General features: G+C 29.3%; 1 protein-coding gene across 1 annotated transcript; it reads left to right on the forward strand.

The window, feature by feature from the left end:
• The first annotated feature begins 12,037 nt into the window (after positions 1–12,037).
• On the forward strand, positions 12,038–14,446 carry LOC124924253 (receptor-like protein kinase FERONIA). The gene has a single exon (XM_047464312.1). It carries the CDS (start codon positions 12,038–12,040, stop codon positions 14,444–14,446), a length of 2,409 nt encoding a protein of 802 aa, XP_047320268.1.
• The last annotated feature ends 6,568 nt before the right edge of the window (positions 14,447–21,014 follow it).

Consider the following 21,014-nt stretch of genomic DNA (forward strand, 5'->3'; position numbering starts at 1 on the left):
TACTCATTTTTCTTGTAGTGTTCTAGGAAGATGCTTAAGTAAGTGGTGCAGACAACCACATTGTAGTTGCAAAGGACGGAACATGGAATTATACAACAATAGGAGAGGCTATTGCTTTCGCTCCCATCCAAAGCAAACATAAACACGGTCACGACACGAGCATAGAAACGACATGAGCACAGGTCTTCACACAAATCGTAATATTTTGAGTGAGTATAGATACATCATGATATACATGAAAACAAGTCTATCTAATACAAAACGATTGAGCCAACAAGATAACCAACTCTAACGACACAACACAACAAACAAATTTTAGCATGAGTAACAATAATTTTTTGGCAATAGCATATGAGCATACCAGTAAAGATAAGAGATTATGAAGCAAATTCTAGTAACAACAATGGCACCATGGCTGTTACTACTCATTTTTCTTGGAGTGTTCTGGGATGATGCTCAAGTAAGTGGTGCTAACAACCACATTGTAGTTACAAAGGACAGAATAGGGAATTTTACAACAATGGAGAGGTTATTGCTATTGCTCCCATCCAAAGCAAACATAAACACGATCACAACACGAGCATAGAAACGACATGAGCACAATCTGCACACAAATCGTAATATTTGGAGTGAGTCAAGACACATCATGAACATGAAAACAAGTCTATGTGATACGAAACGATTGAGCCAACAAGATAACCAACTCTAACGACATAACACGACAAACAAATTTGAGCACGAGTAACAGTAATGTCTTTGGCAATAACATATAAGCATACTAGTAAGATAAGAGATTATTAAGCAAATTATAATAACAACAATGGCACCATAGCTGTTACTACTCATTTTCTTGCAGTGTTTTGGGATGATGCTCAAGTAAGTGGTTCAAACAACCATATAGTAGTTGCAAAGGACAAAACATGGAATTTTACAACAATAGGAGAGGCTATTGCTGCCGCTCCCATCCAAAGCAAACATAAACACGGTCACGACACGAGCATAGAAACGACATGAGCACAAGTCTGCACACAAATCGTAATATTTTGAGTGAGTCAAGACACATCATGCTATATATGAAAACAAGTTTATCTGATACACCATGATTGAGCTAACAAGATAACTAACTCTAACGACACAACACGACAAATGAATTTGAGCACGAGTAACAATAATGTCTTTGGAAATAGCATATAAATCATACTAGTAAAGATAAGAGATTATTAAACAAATCACAGTAACATCAATGGTACCATGGCTGTTAATAGTCATTTTTCTTGCAGTGTTTTAGGATGATGCTCAAGTAAGTGGTGCAGACAACCACATTGTTGTTGCAAAGGACAGAACAAGGAATTTTACAATAATAGGAGAGGCCATTTCTGTCGCTCCCATCCAAAGCAAACATAATCACGGTCACGACACGAGCATAGAAACGACATGAGTACAGGTCTGCACACAAATCATAATATTTTGAGTGAGTTAAGACACATCATGATATACATGAAAACAAGTCTATCTGATACGACACGATTGAGCCAACAAGATAACCAATTCTAACGACATAACACAACAAACGAATTTGAGCACGAGTAACAGTAATGTCTTTGGCAATAACATATAAGCATACTAGTAAAGATAAGAGATTATTAAGAAAACTATAGTAACAATAATGGCATCATGGCTGTTACTACTCATTTTCTTACAGTGTTTTGGGATGATGCTCAAGTAAGTGGTTCAAACAACCATATAGTAGTTGCAAAGGACAAAACATGGAATTTTACAACAATAGGAGAGGCTATTGCTGCCGCTCTGACCCAAAGCAAACATAAACACGGTCACGACACGAGCATAGAAACGACATGAGCACAAGTCTGCACACAAATCGTAATATTTTGAGTGAGTCAAGACACATCATGCTATATATGAAAACAAGTTTATCTGATACGACATTATTGAGCTAACAAGATAACTAACTCTAACGACACAACACGACAAATGAATTTGAGCACGAGTAACAATAATGTCTTGGAAATAGCATATAAACATACTAGTAAAGATAAGAGATTATTAAGCAAATCACAGTAACATGAATGGTACCATGGCTGTTAATAGTCATTTTTCTTGTAGTGTTTTAGGATGATGCTCAAGTAAGTGGTGTAGACAACCACATTGTAGTTGCAAAGGACAGAACAAGGAATTTTACAATAATAGGAGAGGTCATTTCTTTCGCTCCCATCCAAAGCAAACATAATCACGGTCACGACATGAGCATAGAATCGACATGAGTATAGTTCTGCACACAAATCATAATATTTTGAGTGAGTCAAGACACATCATGATACACATGAAAACAAGTCTATCTGATACGACACGATTGAGCCAACAAGATAACCAACTCTAACGACATAACACAACAAACGAATTTGAGCACGAGTAACAGTAATGTCTTTGGCAATAACATATAAGCATACTAGTAAAGATAAAAGATTATTAAGAAAATTATAGTAACAACAATGGCACCATGGTTGTTACTATTCATTTTCTTATAGGGTTTTGGGATGATGCTCAAGTAAGTGGTGCAAACAACCATATAGTAGTTGCAAAGGACAAAACATGGAATTTTACAACAATAGGAGAGACTATTGTTGTCGCTCCTAACCAAAGCAAACATAAACAAGGTCACGACACGAGCATAGAAACGACATGAGTACAAGTCTGCACACAAATCGTAATATTTTGAGTGAGTTAAGACACATCATGCTATATATGAAAACAAGTTTATCTGATACGACATGATTGAGCTAACAAGATAACTAACTCTAACGACACAACACGACAATGAATTTGAGCATGAGTAACAATAATGTCTTTGGAAATAGCATATAAACATACGAGTAAAGATAAGAGATTATTAAGCAAATCACAGTAACATCAATGGTACCATGGCTGTTAATAGTCATTTTTCTTGTAGTGTTTTAGGATGATGCTCAAGTAAGAGGTACAGACAACCACATTGTAGTTGCAAAGGACAGAACAAGGAATTTTAAAATAATAAGAGAGGCCAATTCTGTCGCTCCCATCCAAAGAAAACATAATCACGGTCACGACACGAGCATAGAAACGACATGAGCACAGGTCTGCACACAAATCATAATATTTTGAGTGAGTCAAGACACATCATGATATACATGAAAACAAGTCTATATGATACGACACGATTGAGCCAACAAGATAACCAACTCTAACGACATAACACAACAAACGAATTTGAGCACGAGTAACAGTAATGTCTTTGGCAATAACATATAAGCATACTAGTAAAGATAAAAGATTATTAAGAAAATTATAGTAACAACAATGGCACCATGGCTGTTACTACTCATTTTCTTACAGTGTTTTGGGATGATGCTCAAGTAAGTGGTGCAAACAACCATATAGTAGTTGCAAAGGACAAAACATGGAATTTTACAACAATAGGAGAGACTATTGTTGCCGCTCCCATCCAAAGAAAACATAAACACGGTCACGACACGAGCATAGAAACGACATGAGCACAAGTCTCCACACAAATCGTAATATTTTGAGTGAGTCAAGACACATCATGCTATATATGAAAACAAGTTTATCTGATACGACATGATTGAGCTAACAAGATAACTAACTCTAACGACACAACACGACAAATGAATTTGAGCACGAGTAACAATAATGTCTTTGGAAATAGCATATAAACATACTAGTAAAGATAAGAGATTATTAAGAAAATCACAGTAACATCAATGGTACCATGGCTGTTAATAGTCATTTTTCTTGCAGTGTTTTAGGATGATGCTCAAGTAAGTGGTGCAGACAACCACATTGTAGTTGCAAAGGACAGAACATGGAATTTTACAATAATAGGAGAGGCCATTTCTGTCGCTCCCATCCAAAGAAAACATAATCACGGTCACGACACGAGCATAGAAACGACATGAGTACATGTCTGCACACAAATCATAATATTTTGAGTGAGTCAAGACACATCATGATATACATGAAAACAAGTCTATCTGATACGACACGATTGAGCCAACAAGATAACCAACTCTAACGACATAACACAACAAACGAATTTGAGCACGAGTAATAGTAATGTCTTTGGCAATAACATATAAGCATACTAGTAAAGATAAGAGATTATTAAGAAAATTATAGTAACAACAATGGCACCATGGCTGTTACTACTCATTTTCTTACAGTGTTTTGGGATGATGCTCAAGTAAGTGGTTCAAACAACCATATAGTAGTTACAAAGGACAAAACATGTAATTTTACAACAATAGGAGAGGTTATTGCTGCCGCTCCCATTCAAAGCAAACATAAACACGGACACGACACGAGCATAGAAACGACATGAGCACAAGTCTACACACAAATCATAATATTTTGAGTGAGTCAAGACACATCATGCTATATATGAAAACAAGTTTATCTGATACGACATGATTGAGCTAACAAGATAACTAACTCTAAAGACACAACACGACAAATGAATTTGAGCACGAGTAACAATAATGTCTTTGGAAATAGCATATAAACATACTAGTAAAGATAAGAGATTATTAAGCAAATCACAGTAACATCAATGGTACCATGGCTGTTAATAGTCATTTTTCTTGTAGTGTTTTAGGATGATGCTCAAGTAAGAGGTACAGACAACCACATTGTAGTTTCAAAGGACAGAATAAGGAATTTTACAATAATAGGAGAGGCCATTTCTGTCGCTCCCATCCAAAGCAAACATAATCACGGTCACGACACGAGCATAGAAACTACATGAGTACATGTCTGCACACAAATCATAATATTTTGAGTGAGTCAAGACACATCATGATATACATGAAAACAAGTCTATCTGATACGACACGATTGAACCAACAAGATAACCAACTCTAACGACATAACACAACAAACGAATTTGAGCACGAGTAACAGTAATGTCTTTGGCAATAATATATAAGCATACTAGTAAAGATAAGAGATTATTAAGCAAATTATAGTAACAACAATGGCACCATGGCTGATACTACTCTTCTTGTAGTGTTTTGGGATGATGCTCAAGTAAGTGGTGCAAACAACCATATAGTAGTTGCAAAGGACAAAACATGGAATTTTACAACAATAGGAGAGGCTATTGTTGCCGCTCCCATCCAAAGCAAACATAAACACGGTCACGAAACGAGCATAGAAACGACATGAGCACAAGTCTGCACACAAATCGTAATATTTTGAGTGAGTCAAGACACATCATGCTATATATGAGAACAAGTTTATCTGATACGACATGATTGAGCTAACAAGATAACCAACTCTAACGGCACAACACGACAAATGAATTTGAGCACGAGTAACAATAATGTCTTTGGAAATAGCATATAAACATACTACTAAAGATAAGAGATTATTAAGCAAATCACAGTAACATCAATGGCACCATGGCTGTTAATAGTCATTTTTCTTGCAGTGTTTTGGGATGATGCTCAAGTAAGTGGTGCAGACAACCACATTGTAGTTGCAAAGGACAGAACAGGGAATTTTACAATAATAGGAGAGGCCATTTCTGTCGCTCCCATTCAAAACAAAATAATCACGGTCACGACACGAGCATAGAAACTACATGAGTACAGGTCTGCACACAAATCGTAATATTTTGAGTGAGTCAAGACACATCATGATATACATGAAAACAAGTCTATCTGATACGACACGATTGAGCCAACAAGATAACCTACTCTAACGACACAATACGACAAACGATTTTGCACGAGTTAGCACGACACAAATAAATCTATCGATATAAGTTAACACGACACAAATGAACGATCGTAATATTTTGAGCGAGTCAAGACACAATACAACAAAGATGAAAATAAATTTCGACACAACACAATACAACACTTCAATTTGACATAAAAAAACCGGAGTTGACTATTTAGGCACGATGTCCAACTCTAAATGATACATTGCATATAGGAATCATCTTTTAGTTCAATTAGATAAAACTGTATTTTAGACTTCACAGTTATTAATGCTATCTATACACAAGCTTCACAAAAGCACACAGTTCATCTTCTTCACAACGTTTGCGTTAGCGACATTCTAATCTCGTCGAGTTGACCAAAGCACGATTCCATAATCAAATTGGACCCTTGTTGAGCAAGAACAAAACACAAAAAGATAAATTTCGATGCACAACAATGCTCTCTACACACAAGCTTCACAAAAGCACAAAAAGAACCATTGAACTTTCTGCAACCACTCACTTGCATCCAGGACCAGCAATCTTTGTTCGAAATTGAAGAATAGAAGAGACCAAGAGAATTGAGGGAATATTGATTTGGGGGAAAATGAAGCATAACAGAAAACTAGATTCAAAATAGAGCTAAAACATTAAACCAATATACAATGTATCATTTTTGATGAGTTTTTCCTTCAAAATTTAAAGATTATAATAGGACTAATATTAGTCTCCCAGTCTTAAGTATCATTATTGTGTCAGTGATGAATACATGAATTTGAATAAGGATGAGTTAAATTATGATGGACTTAACAAATATATAGACAATTATAGATAAAAATAAGTGGATAAATGTAGGTTTTGTCTCATTTTATACGAATTAGAGACACAAGCACGAAAAGACACAATCACAAATTTATACGATCATAACACGATCTCGAGTTGACACGACATAAACACGGTCACACCACAAGCATAGAAACGACATGAGCATGAGTCTGCTCACAAATCACAATATTTTGAGTGAGTCAAGACACATCATGATAAACATGAAAACAAGTCTATCTGATACGACATGATTGAACCAACAAGATATGAGTTAACACGACACAAATAGACGATCGTGATATTTTGAGCGAGTCAAGACACGATAAAATACGGATAAAAATAAATTTCGACACGACACAACTCTTCAATCTGACATAAAAAAAAATCGGAGTCGATTATGACTGTTATGTCCAACTCTAAGTGATACATTGCATATAGGAATCATCTTTTAGTTCAATTATATAAAACTTTATTTTAGACTTCACAGTTATTATTGCATTGGTTTTTTCATTATTAATTTTTGTTTTCTTTTCAAGTTCAAGTAAATTAATTAATGTTGAAATCATGAAGTTTTCGTTTTCAGATAGACAGAGTTCTTGACTATTCTGTGCTATTTTTCATATATTTTTTTAGACAAACTAGTTGTTTAGACATGATAGCTATCAATATCATTCATAAACTCTAAACTCTGTAAATGTCTGATTTGAAAATATTTAGCTTCCCATAAGTCTAGTTTATTTATTACTGATTTTAACATATTTAGGTTAAATCATGATTTATTTAATTGATTTATTTAATGTAAGTCATAATTTAAATTTTTAAGCTTTTCATGTTAGTTTCTAGATAATTATTAGATGTTTGGAAACTAGATTATTTCATATTACCCTTTTATTATATGATTTTTAACTGAATTTTTAAAGGAAAAAAACACTAGCTAGGTTGATACATTGGATTTTGTTTTAATCTTTTAGCTATATTTTGATATAGATTCTTTTTACAACAGATTGTTATTAATTAAATCTGGTTTTCTTTTCAAGTCCAAGGAAAAGATATTGGTCACAATTATAGCAGGATATCATGTCTAAACAGTCTATTCAGTTCGTGTAATTTGTGTCAAGACTTTCAATTGTGTTGTGTCGAAACTCATTCTCATCTATATCGTAAATATCATGATCAATGAGTTCATCCGTGCTTTGCTAACACATTCAATAAATTTATTCACGTCGTGCTCAAATTCGTGTGTCGTGTTGTTCCGACTAGAACTGATCATCGTATCGTCTCAATCGTATTGAGACCCGTTTTTATGTGTGTCATGACGTGACTTAACCCATTCAAAATATTATGACCCACAGGTCCATTCATGTCTTGTTATCTTATTTTTCAGGTTCAATTGTTAAATCGTGCTAACTAGTGTTCAAATTCAAATATAGGCTAATCATTTTTAATAGTTTATAATATAACTCATTTTTTAAACAACTTATGGCTAGTTTGTCAAAGGTGAAAAAAAAATCAAAATAAGTTCTCTTAGGTGATGTTTTTGTCTCACAACTTCATATAAACAGTTTTACATAAAGTGACCAATTATTTCCATGGACTTAAAAAGAAAACAATATATATATATATATATATATATATATATATATATATATATATATATATATATATATATATATATATATATATATATATATATATATATATATATATATATATATATATATATATATATATATATACCTTACTCTCTCCAAATTGATTTCATTCTTGTTATAACACATAAGGTGATCATCACCTAGACCAATAGACTCAATCTTTCCAACCAGACTGAGTTCTTCCAATAGCGCATATCCAGCTTTCTGGTCGAAGAGAATTTCATCATTATCTCTAGTTGATATATAAAATTGAGGAAGATATAAAATGCTATCCTGGGCCTGGGAAACCTTTTTGTATATATAACGATGCTTAGTTTCCAAAATGTCCGGATTGTCGGGTCGAGAGTTGTGGTTAATTTGAATATATATGTGAGAGTAAATGGATACTTGAGTATTCGGGTTGACCCGACCATAAACTTAAAACGGTTAAAAATAAAATTAAAAATGCTATCACATTTTTAGCGTAATTTTTTTTCACGGTTTTTTATATAATTACTCGTGTAAATGCATGAAGTACATTCTAGTTTAATAAATTAGCATGGTTTGTCATAAAAAAAAACCTGTATAAAAAATACAGCTAGCTACTTGATTAAACCCATATACAATGTATCATCTTTGATTATTTTTCCTTCAAAATTTAGTTAAAGATTACAATAAAGGGTTATATGAGTCTCCCAGTCTTGAGTACGAGAGTTTATCTCAATCATTTTTATGTCAGGGATGAATAAATTATTTTGTGTTAGGTGTGTATAAAAACAAATTTGGAAAGGCTTAAAAAACTATCAGAAAAATTATAGATAAAACGAGTAAATAAAAATAAATTTTGCCTCATTTTATATGAATTTGAGAAACAAGCACGAAAATACACAATTACGAATTTATACGATCATATCAAGATCACGAGTTAACACGACATAAATACGATAACGAGTCGTTACAACATAAACATGGTCACGACAAGAGCATAAATACGACACAAGCACGAGATAATATTGTATTGTGTCATGATCGTGTCAATTCATAATTGTGTCGTCTCGTGTTTACGTCGTGTTTAACCCAAAACTCAAATGAGTTAATATTTATTGTGTCGTTCCGTACCAATATCGTATTAAATCATGTTGGTTTGTGTTGACCCAACCCATTGCCTTAAACCTTAAGTCTCGTGCTGATCATGATCATGTTGGTTTAGTATAGACATTAACCTTATTAACATAAAGTTTTAATTATTATAAATAATTCATGAACTAAGGATCATGCCTAGCTCATTTATAAATAGATGTCCATTCAATCATATATGCACAACTATATTTCCAGTATTTGCAAATACTAGTAGAGATAAATCAAGAGATTATTAAACAAATAGCAGTAGCAACAATTGTACAATGGTTGTTACTATTCTTTATATATGATTCAAAATCATTGAACAAATTATAAAACCATATGTTATTTCTTTTGTTGTGTTTTGGATGATTGTTGGACTGATGCTCAAGTAAGTGAAATCAACATCATTGTTGTTGCAAAGGATAGGACGACGATAAATTTCACAACAATAAGAGAAACGATTGTACAATGCAACTCCCAACCAAAACGGAAATTGCATTTATATTATACTAAAGGAGGGAGTCTACAATGAATACATTGTAATTGGAAAGAGGACATTAACCCAATGGAAAGAGTCCATATAAGAAATTAAAAGGTCACAAGTTCGATTCTCACCTGAAGTGTTTCGAATGGAAGCGGAGAACCATGGTTATGAAATAATAATAACAAATAATTGATATCATTATATTCAAGAATTTCTATGAGTTCAAACTAAAGTTGGACAATGAGTTGGGTCAACACAATATTGATACGTAACGACACAATACAATATTATCTCAATTGGCACGACATAAATATCAACGACACGTGCACGAGTCTGCACAATATGTTTGTTAAGAATTTGAATCTTTGTAAACATTTATTATTTTATATACGTGATGTTTTTTCTTTCCTAAATTCATCTATAATATATTTTTCTCAATTATTGTTTTCATTCTTTAGTTAGTTTATTATATATAAAAATAATTTTGTTTTATTCTTTAATTTATTATATTATATATATTTATTATTTTTTCAATGATTAAATCGACTTAACCAATCTTATAACCGACCAAACCGAAACAATATTTAACTGCCAATCGACATATAAAGATTTTTAAAAATTGACACCAACAGTTTGAATAAATTGCATGCACACTAAATTCAGCATTACAAAAGTTTATTTTCTTATGTATTTTTTCAACTATTTTTTATTAAATTATAATCAAAATATTACTAGTAATATACTAAAATAAATCATTTATGAAACAATGCCTAGAAAATCTTTTTAAGAAACTCTTTTAAACAATTAAACTAAATATAGGCCGAATCAAATTAACTCTTTTCGGTTATTTGATAGAGAGAAATGCCCAGCCAATTTGGTCTGTGCTTTGTGACGGAATATGCAAATGAACTTAAATTCTTTTATTTTTGCAAAAACTAAACTCATTTTAATGTATTTGTGCTTGTAATAATACTCTGATCAATATTAATAGATTGTTCATATTATTCTAGCAAATAAAATAAAAAGTATTGAAGTTTGATCTCATTTTGAGAATTCTTCCATCTTGAACACAATACAATTTAGGTCTTAATAATCACAAATAACCTAGGGAGACCCTAAACTTGGGTACCCAAGGACTTAAAAGAATATGTATAGTCAAATAAACTCTAGTCTTGGATATCTCATTTGTTCTAGCTATTATCATTAGTTTTTTCTTAAAGTAATGACTTGAGGTCAATTTATATTGATAACTTATTATGGGTAATTAATTAAGGAAGGAAGTGTTGTATTATTAAACCTAAACAAAAGCTTGCCTTTATCTTTATTCTTTGGATGTTGGGTGTTTTTGCCTTTATTATCGGTATGCTAAGCGATTATGTCTTTTATCTGAATATATTTAAACAATTTTTTTAATTTGTAAATTAGTGGCACTATCTTTATGCCCTACTTTGTCAAGACATATTTAATTTAGAGAAAAGATAATTTCTTTTTAAATTTTGTTTCAATTGGATGGCTATTTAAGGTGCTTAGTATTTATTTTATTCAATGTATTTTTAAAAAAGTTAAAATATATTATACCTAACTTTAAATTTTAAAATTAATAAATAATATATTTATTTTTTATTGTAAAGACACAAATTACAACACTCAAGTTAATGGAGAAAATAATTGTTGTTTTAATTTATAATATAAGAATTTTTTATATATATAAAAATTGTGTTTTAAAAGTAAGGGATTTCTAGAATTTTAAATTATTTTTAATTTTATCAATTAAATTTTTAAATTTTAAATTAAATAATTATAAATTTTGAAGAATTTCTCTATGAATGATACTATGATTAAGGTAGCTCATACAATACTTTAATCAATGAACTATCATGCCTATATTTATTATTCATTAGTCCCTACTTTTTACATTCACCATTATATTATTTATTAACAAATAATAAATTGACCAATTGTGGAAACGTGAGTCATCCACCCCCATCTTTTAAATATATTATTATTCATTAGTCCTTTATTTATTTTTTAAATAAAAAGTGACAAACCATTGACCATTATATTATTTATTAATTAATAATAAATTACAAATTATGAAGACTTTGAGAGTCTTCTACCTTTACATTTTTTTTTTAAATATTGGTTATTCTTATTTATCTTACTTAGAAGCTAACTTGATCGGAAAATCTCAAAACCACCATGAAATTATCTTCCCGGAATACCTTCTTTCTTCTTCTTCTTCACCTCCTTCTCCGATCGATAACCGCCGCCGGCGACTCACAACATGCTATCGCCGTCAACTGTGGTTCCCTTCACAACTCCACAGCCATTGACGGCAGACAATGGGTTGGAGAAACAGATTCTGCTGGATCCATCATTTCTTTTCAAGGATCTGGAAGTAAATCAGTGGTCCCTTCTTCCTCCGATGACCACCCATCACAATCTCTCGATCCCACTCCCTACATGACAGCTCGAGCTTCTCGCTCATCCTTCACCTACACCTTCCGTGTCGGCTCCGGCTACAAGTTCATCCGCCTTCATTTCTACCCAGCTTCATACTCTGCTTTCAAAAGGTCAGACGCCTTCTTCACCGTAAAATCAGGTCCGTATACTCTCCTCAACAATTTCAGTGCGTTCTTAGCCGTCGATTCTCTTAATCTGACATCAATCGTAAAAGAATTCACCCTTTATGTCCCTGACGACGGTAAACCATTATCAATTACTTTCTCCCCCTCAAAAGAAATCATCCCTTCGGATGAGACATTTGCGTTTGTTAATGGAATTGAAGTTGTTCCCATGCCTCTCGGACTTTACTACACCATGGAGGGAGATGGAGATGCAGGGGCATATTTGGTAGGACATAACTATCGATTTCCCCTGGGCAAAGACACTGCAATGGAGATGGCCTATCGGTTAAACGTTGGTGGCATCAAACTTTCATCCGTCCATGACCCAAGTATGTTCAGGGAATGGACTGATGATTCAAACTATATCATGGAATCAACTGTTTTTCCCATCACTTCCATAAATAGGATCAAGTATACCAAAACATCTAAAGATGGTGCACCACAAAGACTTTACCAGTCGTCTTGGTCAATGAAGCGAAATTTGCAAGGCGGTGAAGGAGTTAGTTTTACATGGAAGTTGCCTGTCGATTTGGGTTTCAGGTATCTAATTAGATTGCATTTTTGTGAGCTTGACTATGATGCTTTGAGAGGGAACGAGCATAAAGAGTTCAATATTCTCATAAACAATCACATGGTTGAGTCTAAAGGAGATTTGATCAAATGGGGCGGTGAAATTGGGGTTGCAGTCCATAAGGATTACTTGACAACATTAAGAGGAGACAGAATGATGGGCAAGAGAGACCTGGTTGTCGCTTTGTACCCAAACAACGAAGATCAATCAACTGAATTCATTGACTCAATTCTTAAGGGGATTGAGGTTTTCAAACTTAGCAACACTGAAGACAATCTTGCTGGAGGGAATCCAGTACTCTTCAATCCTCGTGTTTCGACAAATCGAAGACATAGAATCCCAACAATAAATATAAATGAGATTATAATTTTGTACATACTTATAGTGGTCATTGTTCACCAACTTTGCGAATGGAAAGAAAGGAGTTTGACTAATAATCCATCTCTAATAGACAATGATTTGTGTCGTAGATTTTCATTTGCTCAGATCTTAAGCGCAACTAAAAACTTTGACAAGAAATTAGAGATTGGACACGGGAGTTTTGGTATGGTCTACAAAGGGGTTATAAATGTTATTAATGGTAAGGCTAAAATGACAGTAGCAATTAAGAGGTTAGATTCTAAATCTAATCAAGGAGAGAAAGAATTTATATCAGAAATTGAGACGCTTTCCAAGCTTAGGCACAAACACCTTGTTTCTTTGATAGGATACTGCAGCTATGACAGTGAGATGATACTTGTTTATGAGTACATGGAACGTGGCACTCTGGCGGACCATCTCCACAAGAATAAATGTGATGGTAAAGCCTTGCCTCTTCTTACTTGGAAGGAAAGACTCAATATTTGTTTGGGTGCTGCTCGTGGGTTAGACTACTTGCACAACAATAGTGTGCAAGAAGTCATACATCGAGATGTGAAAAGCGGAAATATTTTGGTGGATCTGAACTGGATGGCCAAAATTGCTGATTTTGGCATATGCAAAGTTGAATCTACAAGCCATACCTATACAAGTACTGAGGTAAAGGGAACTATTGGCTACATAGATCCAATGTACTCCTCGACCAAAATGCTAACCAAGAAATCAGATGTGTATTCTTTCGGTGTTGTGTTGTGGGAAGCTTTATGTGGCAGACCAGCCCTTGATAATAAAATCGACAACGAACAACAACATAGTCTCGTTTTGTGGGTTCAGCGCTGCTACAAGAATAACACGGTCCACAATATAATTGATCCAAGTTTGAAGGGACAAATCTCAACCAATTCTCTCCGGTTGTACGTTGAACTTGCGATTGCGTGTTTGCATGAAGATAGTAATAGAAGACCTACAATGGCTAAAATCGAAGAGGATCTTAAATATTTATTGACTGATGGTCTCAATTTCTTAAGGTGGGGAAGAGTTAACATATGCTAAATATCACTTACTTGGTTCTATTTTAATTTCTCTTTTCGCACTATTCTTTTTACTAATTCTTATGTTATCTTTTTTTTTAGTGCGCCTAAAAAGATTAACCCTATGCCCTGGGCGACACACATACCATGGCCGGGACAAAGGCTCCCGCAACGACGGTATCGTCGGTATTGAAAGAGGCAAACAAGGCATCACTTAGACTACTGGCTGAATTAATGAAGGTAAGACAATTATGAAAGGAAAGACCTTAACTATAATTAAATTCCTTTTTTTTTATTAATTATTACTTTATGATATATATTTAATATTTTATTTTTATTTTAAAATAATAAATACTAAAATATTTTAAAATTATTATTTGATTTTAATTTTTTTTAAATATAATTAAGAGTTAAAATTTTAAGAATGGTTTATAATTCTTAAAATTAATAAAAAATTCAAAATTATTTTTTTTTAAATAATAATATTTTTTTTTTATTTATATATAATTTTATAAAAAAGAGTTGAATGAAAGTCAATGTCATGATGACTAACATTAAACAAATATATATATATATATATATATATATATATATATATATATATATATATAATTTTATTTATAATTTTTAAGATTAATGGTAATTTAAATAATATTTAATTTAAATTCTATTCAAATATTTATTATAATTACATTAAAAACAATTAAATTTAAATCATAACTTTAAAATAGATTATTAATTATTATTTTAAAATAATATTAAATATATTATAAAATAATAATTAATATGTATTTTATTGGAAGTGAACTTTTAATAAATAATTAGAATAAATTTTTTTATGATATATTTATATAAAACAATATAACATTGTTTTAACTATTAAATACATTTTATCTCACAAATTAAAATTCAATTTCTCATATCATATATATTTAGGGATGGGAAAATTACATATATTATAGGTATATCGAAAATACATTACCGCAATTTATCGAAAATATTAATTTTTAAGGTATACCGAAAAAAAGATAGGTATAATACCGTTACCGAAATTTTTGGTACGATAAATGTATGAGATTTTTAAAATTTTGGTATATCGAAATATACTGAAATACCAAAATAATATTTATAAATTAAAATATAATATATATATATATATATAATATTTATAAGAAAATAATTAAATAGATTTAATATTAATTTAATTATAAAAATATAATTTTTTTGAATAATATTAAAATATAATTATATTAAAATATTATTCAATATATGTCATATTTACTCTATTAATGAAATTATTATTATTTTTTTAATTTAATATGTTTTTTAGGTATGAAAGTTATAATACTGATACCGTACCGAAATTAAGATAAATGTATGAATTTTTTGTATAATGAAATTAAGATATACTAAAATCAAGGTAAGGTAAAAATATGAATTTTTTGTATACCGAAATTTTCGATAAGTTATAAGGTATGAATAAAATGTACATTAAGGTTTATTGTACCGACAAAAATATTTAATTTTTACGTATTTGTAAGTATCATTTTATTTTCTTATTTCTCACTTATATATTTTTTTTATTTCCCACTTTTATATTTTTTTCCTCCGAACATAGACACAAACAACATATTTTTACATAATTTATAAGCAATATATTGGAAATATTGTAATTTATTTATCAACGTAAATTATACAAATCTGAAATTTGAATTTTTAATAAAAATGTTGGTAAATGAGAGTAATTTTAAAATTTATTTCAGTATTTTTTTTTTCAGATTTTATATAAATAAAATATAGCAACAAACAAACAACCAGCAATACAAGGCTGCTAACTAATGTGAATTTTTCTCTTTTCCAGGCTTTCTTTGATATTATAATTTTTTATTTTATTTGCATCAATCATTTTTTTCTAAATTGTAAAATATGTTGTAATTTTATCAACATAAATGAATATAACGTATTTGAATATTAAAAAATTGTGCTACTTATTCAATTATTGTTTTATTGTCAAATCTAGAAATTATCTAAATCCGATCTTAAACTTTTGTATTTTTCCCTTTTTTGATTTTTTTTTAATGAAATGACACTAAACTCTATTTTTCTAAAAAAAATAAATTAATAAAAAAATAAAAAAAGTAAAAAAAACTGTGCTACTTATTTAGTAACAGTTGAGTATGAAGAAATTATTAAAACTGCTAGGCTTTTAGTTATGCAACTTATGCTATATCCATAAGTGACTATTTTAGTTGTATATTTGCAAAATGACTACATTAGTTACATATTTACAAAATGTTTATTTACATATGTTTGAAAAAATTGTCACTTATAAAGCAAGTTACACAACTTGACACACTATTGTAATGAAAAAATAAGATGCATAGTCAATTAGAATAATTGTGCTACTTATTTAAAAATTATGGAGTATGAATAAATTATTAATACGGTTATACTTTTGGTTATGCAAGTTATGTTATATATACACGTAGGTCACTACTTTAATTGCATATTTACAAAATGATTATTTTAGTTGCATATTTGTAAAATGTTTATTACATATGTTAGATATAAACAAGCACTTATAAAGTAACATAAGACACACTATAATGAGAAAATATGATACATAACCAATTACAATAATTGTGCTACTTATTTATCAAATTATGGACAGTTAAGTTTATATTTAATTTATATTTATTCATTTTCTTTTAAAATTTTGTTCAAGTTAAAATAAAATATTTATTTCCATTGTTATAAAATTATTTTCTAATAGTACACAGTTGTGAATGATTTGTTATTTAATATAATTATAATCTATATTTTTTAATATCGTGTTAAATATAATCTACATTCTCTAACTCAATTTTATATATATAAAAAAGGTTACATATAAATTGTCATAAATTAATAAAGTTATAAATTATACTTGTTATGTTTGGAGTATATATAAAACCCTAACCAAACTGAATTTGAGCCTCGTCTTCGCCATTAGCTTAAACTCAGAGCTTTTGAAGCCTCGAACACATTCTTTTTCAAATGAATGATTTTAGTACTATTATCTGATTTTTTTTTTTTTTTTTTTTTTTTTTTTTATCTTGTGCAATTTCCAAAATGATAAGTCACGTTGTCCTAAATAATAACAAATTTGTCGAGGGAAACATTTGACCGCAGGTATAATCATGTCTCACCAACTATGCTACCTCTATCTTAATATTTTCGTCATCAGCTCTTCGTTCGTTCCTTCTTTCATCTCCCCATATGCACTCTGTCTGTTATTCACTTTTGTTCCTAAGATCTCAGAACTCTATAGTTAATTGTATGACGGGAAGAATGAAAAAACGAAAAATAATATTTCAAGCTATCGTTTTTTAAAATATTACTAAATATATTGTAATAAAAATTAATAAATACAAAATAAAAATTATTATTAACAATTTAACAATGATTGCAATATATTGTAGGGTAAAATGTTAATTTTATTGTCAATTTATTTTTAATAATTTAATAAAGATTACAATATATATATATATATTACGAAATACAAACATATAAAATAATATATATTGCAAATGAAGTTGTAATGTTTCATAATATAATAAAACTCAAAATGTTGGAACAAAGATTACTATTATCTAGTTACAAAAGAAAATGTTCAAGAAAATGCTGAAGTTGCAATTAGAATTTAACTATTGTAATTTCAAAATACCATTCAATTTCTGCAAAATTGCAAAATTAGTGGTAAACATATATATAATGTTGTTAAAGAAGTTGATTTCTTTTTTAAGCAATTTATGTGGAAAGTTATATTGTTACAATTCAAATTATTTTTTTTAGTGCACTATAAGCAGTATAATTTTATATTGGCATAATTCCTATATTTGTTTCCAAGGTCTACTTCTATTTCTTATTCATATATAAAATATTATATTATTTAAAAGTAAAAATTATCAGCTACTGAAACCAAACTAAAAATTGTTTAGAAACATCTTAGAAAACATGATAGTTAGGGACAGATGGGCTCAACTCCAGCCCATTCTCTCTAGGAGGTTTAGAATTTATTTTTTATATTTATTTAGTAAATGAGTTATTTCAAATAATATAGTTAATTTTAAATAATTTTATTTGTGTAGATAAATTAAAAAATTAATTATTTGAGTAAAATATATTGATATGTATAAATATATAATAAATAAAATAAATTATAAAAAATAATAAATGTTTTAATTAATAAATAATTAAATTATCAATTATTTAAAATTAACCAGATATATGATTCTTCCCCATCAGAATGTCTAATCACAGTGAATTATTTTGAATAAAAAATTTCTTTTAATAATATTTAATAATTTAGTTTTAAATTAATAATAAATAAATTAACCAATTAAACAATAAACTTTTTATACAGATATTTATGTATAAAATGGTGAAATATAAAAAATTATGGTAATTTTTTTTTTTTTATAAAGGCTTAAACTATTTTTTTTAACAAACGATATGTTTATATGGTTGTGTGAAATGCGTGATATTGATGAAATTAGTGACGAAAATAACAACTAATATAACAATGTCAAGAATAATGATGACGATAATATTTTATAAAAGAACATTTAGAGAGAAAATGAACTAGATCACTAACAATTAGGCATATCCCATTGAACTTAGTTATTGAAATCTCTAGTATGCATAAGTTGAGTTTTTCTTCATACAAACTTATAGTCCGACTCATGTCTTAAAAGTATTTCAAATTAATTTTTTTATTCAATAGTTTGGTTAGTGGATCCAAGTTATCTTTGATTAATATAGTTAAATGTGATAACTCTATTAGAGAGTATATAGTCAAATAATTATGTCTAAGCTTCTATGCCTAAACTTGTCATTAATTCTAAGTTTTTCCAGTTTCAAATTAATATCACAATAATTATACATTTTGGTAGATAAATTTTTAGAAAATTTTGGAATATCTTCTAATAATAAATATTATTATTCATAAATTCTTATTATTTAAACAATTATTTTTTTATAAAAATATGGTTTACTTGAATGATTAGTAGACAAAATGTATTTGAATTATTTTGTCATCTTATAAACAATTACATATATTTTTAGTATAAAAATACATGTTTAAGCCTCAATAAAATGGAATTATAATTTTAATTTATATATAATTTTATTTATAATTCTTAAAATTAACTATAAATTTAAACATTTAATTTTTGATTAATAATTTTAATATATAAATAATAATTTATTTTTAAAAGGATTAATAATTAATTTAGATTTAGATTAAAACACTTTTTAAATAATAAAATTATATATAAATATTTATGTAGTTATTCTATTAAAAAAAACTCTTTAACTATATGAGAGATGCAAGGAGTACAACAAGGCAAGGAGTACAACAAGGCAAGGAGTACAACGATGTAAGAGGCATTCATGGGGACGATGAGGCCCTTCCGACCTACGTTTTTGTCATATTAAAGGGGTGCTTGGTTCAAATAAAGGAATATGATTGGATTGATAGATGTATGGAATAAGAATGTGTATGATTGATAGAAGTGTAGTGTTTGGTTATGACCATTCCCATTAACATTGATAACTTTTGGATTTATAAGAGAAAAGTTATAAATATAATTTTGTTATTAAAATTATGATTAATTTTAATTTTATTTTATTAAATTAAAAATATTAAATATAATTATTTTTATAACATAATTTAATATATTATAAACATTCAACATTTTTATTATTAGTTATTATAATTATTATTAAAATTTTATTTTAAATGATTTCTTAATATTATTTAAATAATTGAAATTATTTATTTATAAATAAATAAAATTTATTATTATGTTATTATAAAATAACGTATAATATAATTATAAAATATATATGAATTATAAGAGAGAAAATAGGAGAGTGGAGATAATGAGAGAGAAAGTGTATCGCTCCTGAATGAGATTCATTCATTCCAATTTAGCTCCCAATTTAGAGAGGATTGAATGATTCCTGAGTATCCAGGAATCAAATCAATATCCTGGAATCAAAATCAACTAAACATCTCATCTCATTCCCTTTTTCTGAATAAAAAAAACCATGTACCCAAGCATGCCATAAATATTAATAATTTTGTATTGAATTTATCATAAATAATCTAATTTTATAATAATTTCAATTAGGTTTAGTTGGTAGGATAGTTTTTTAATTTTCTAGAAGTCGGGAAAGACTATGCGTGTTGTCTAGCTTGCCTCACTTTAGGCCGTCGTCCTGCCCATTACTATGTATGTTACATTTTACAAAAGATTAGATTGTTTATATACAATGTTTATGTGACCTAAATATATAATTTACTGAGTTGCCTTGGATTATTTAGTACAAGAAAAGAGAATATTAAACAATAATAATTATATTTTGTTAGTATATAATATTGATTTTAAAAAATAAAATTAACACACACAAAAATGTGATTTTTTTGTTATGATAATACAATTAGAAAAATATTGTGACAATATTTTAGGGGTTCTAAGAAAGTATATTGGTGTTGACTTAAATGAGGCTTATTAAAAGTACAATTGGACACTTAAGAAAGATCA

The sequence above is a fragment of the Impatiens glandulifera genome, chromosome 2 (genome assembly GCF_907164915.1).
Source record: "Impatiens glandulifera chromosome 2, dImpGla2.1, whole genome shotgun sequence".
NCBI classification, from domain to species: Eukaryota; Viridiplantae; Streptophyta; class Magnoliopsida; order Ericales; family Balsaminaceae; genus Impatiens; species Impatiens glandulifera.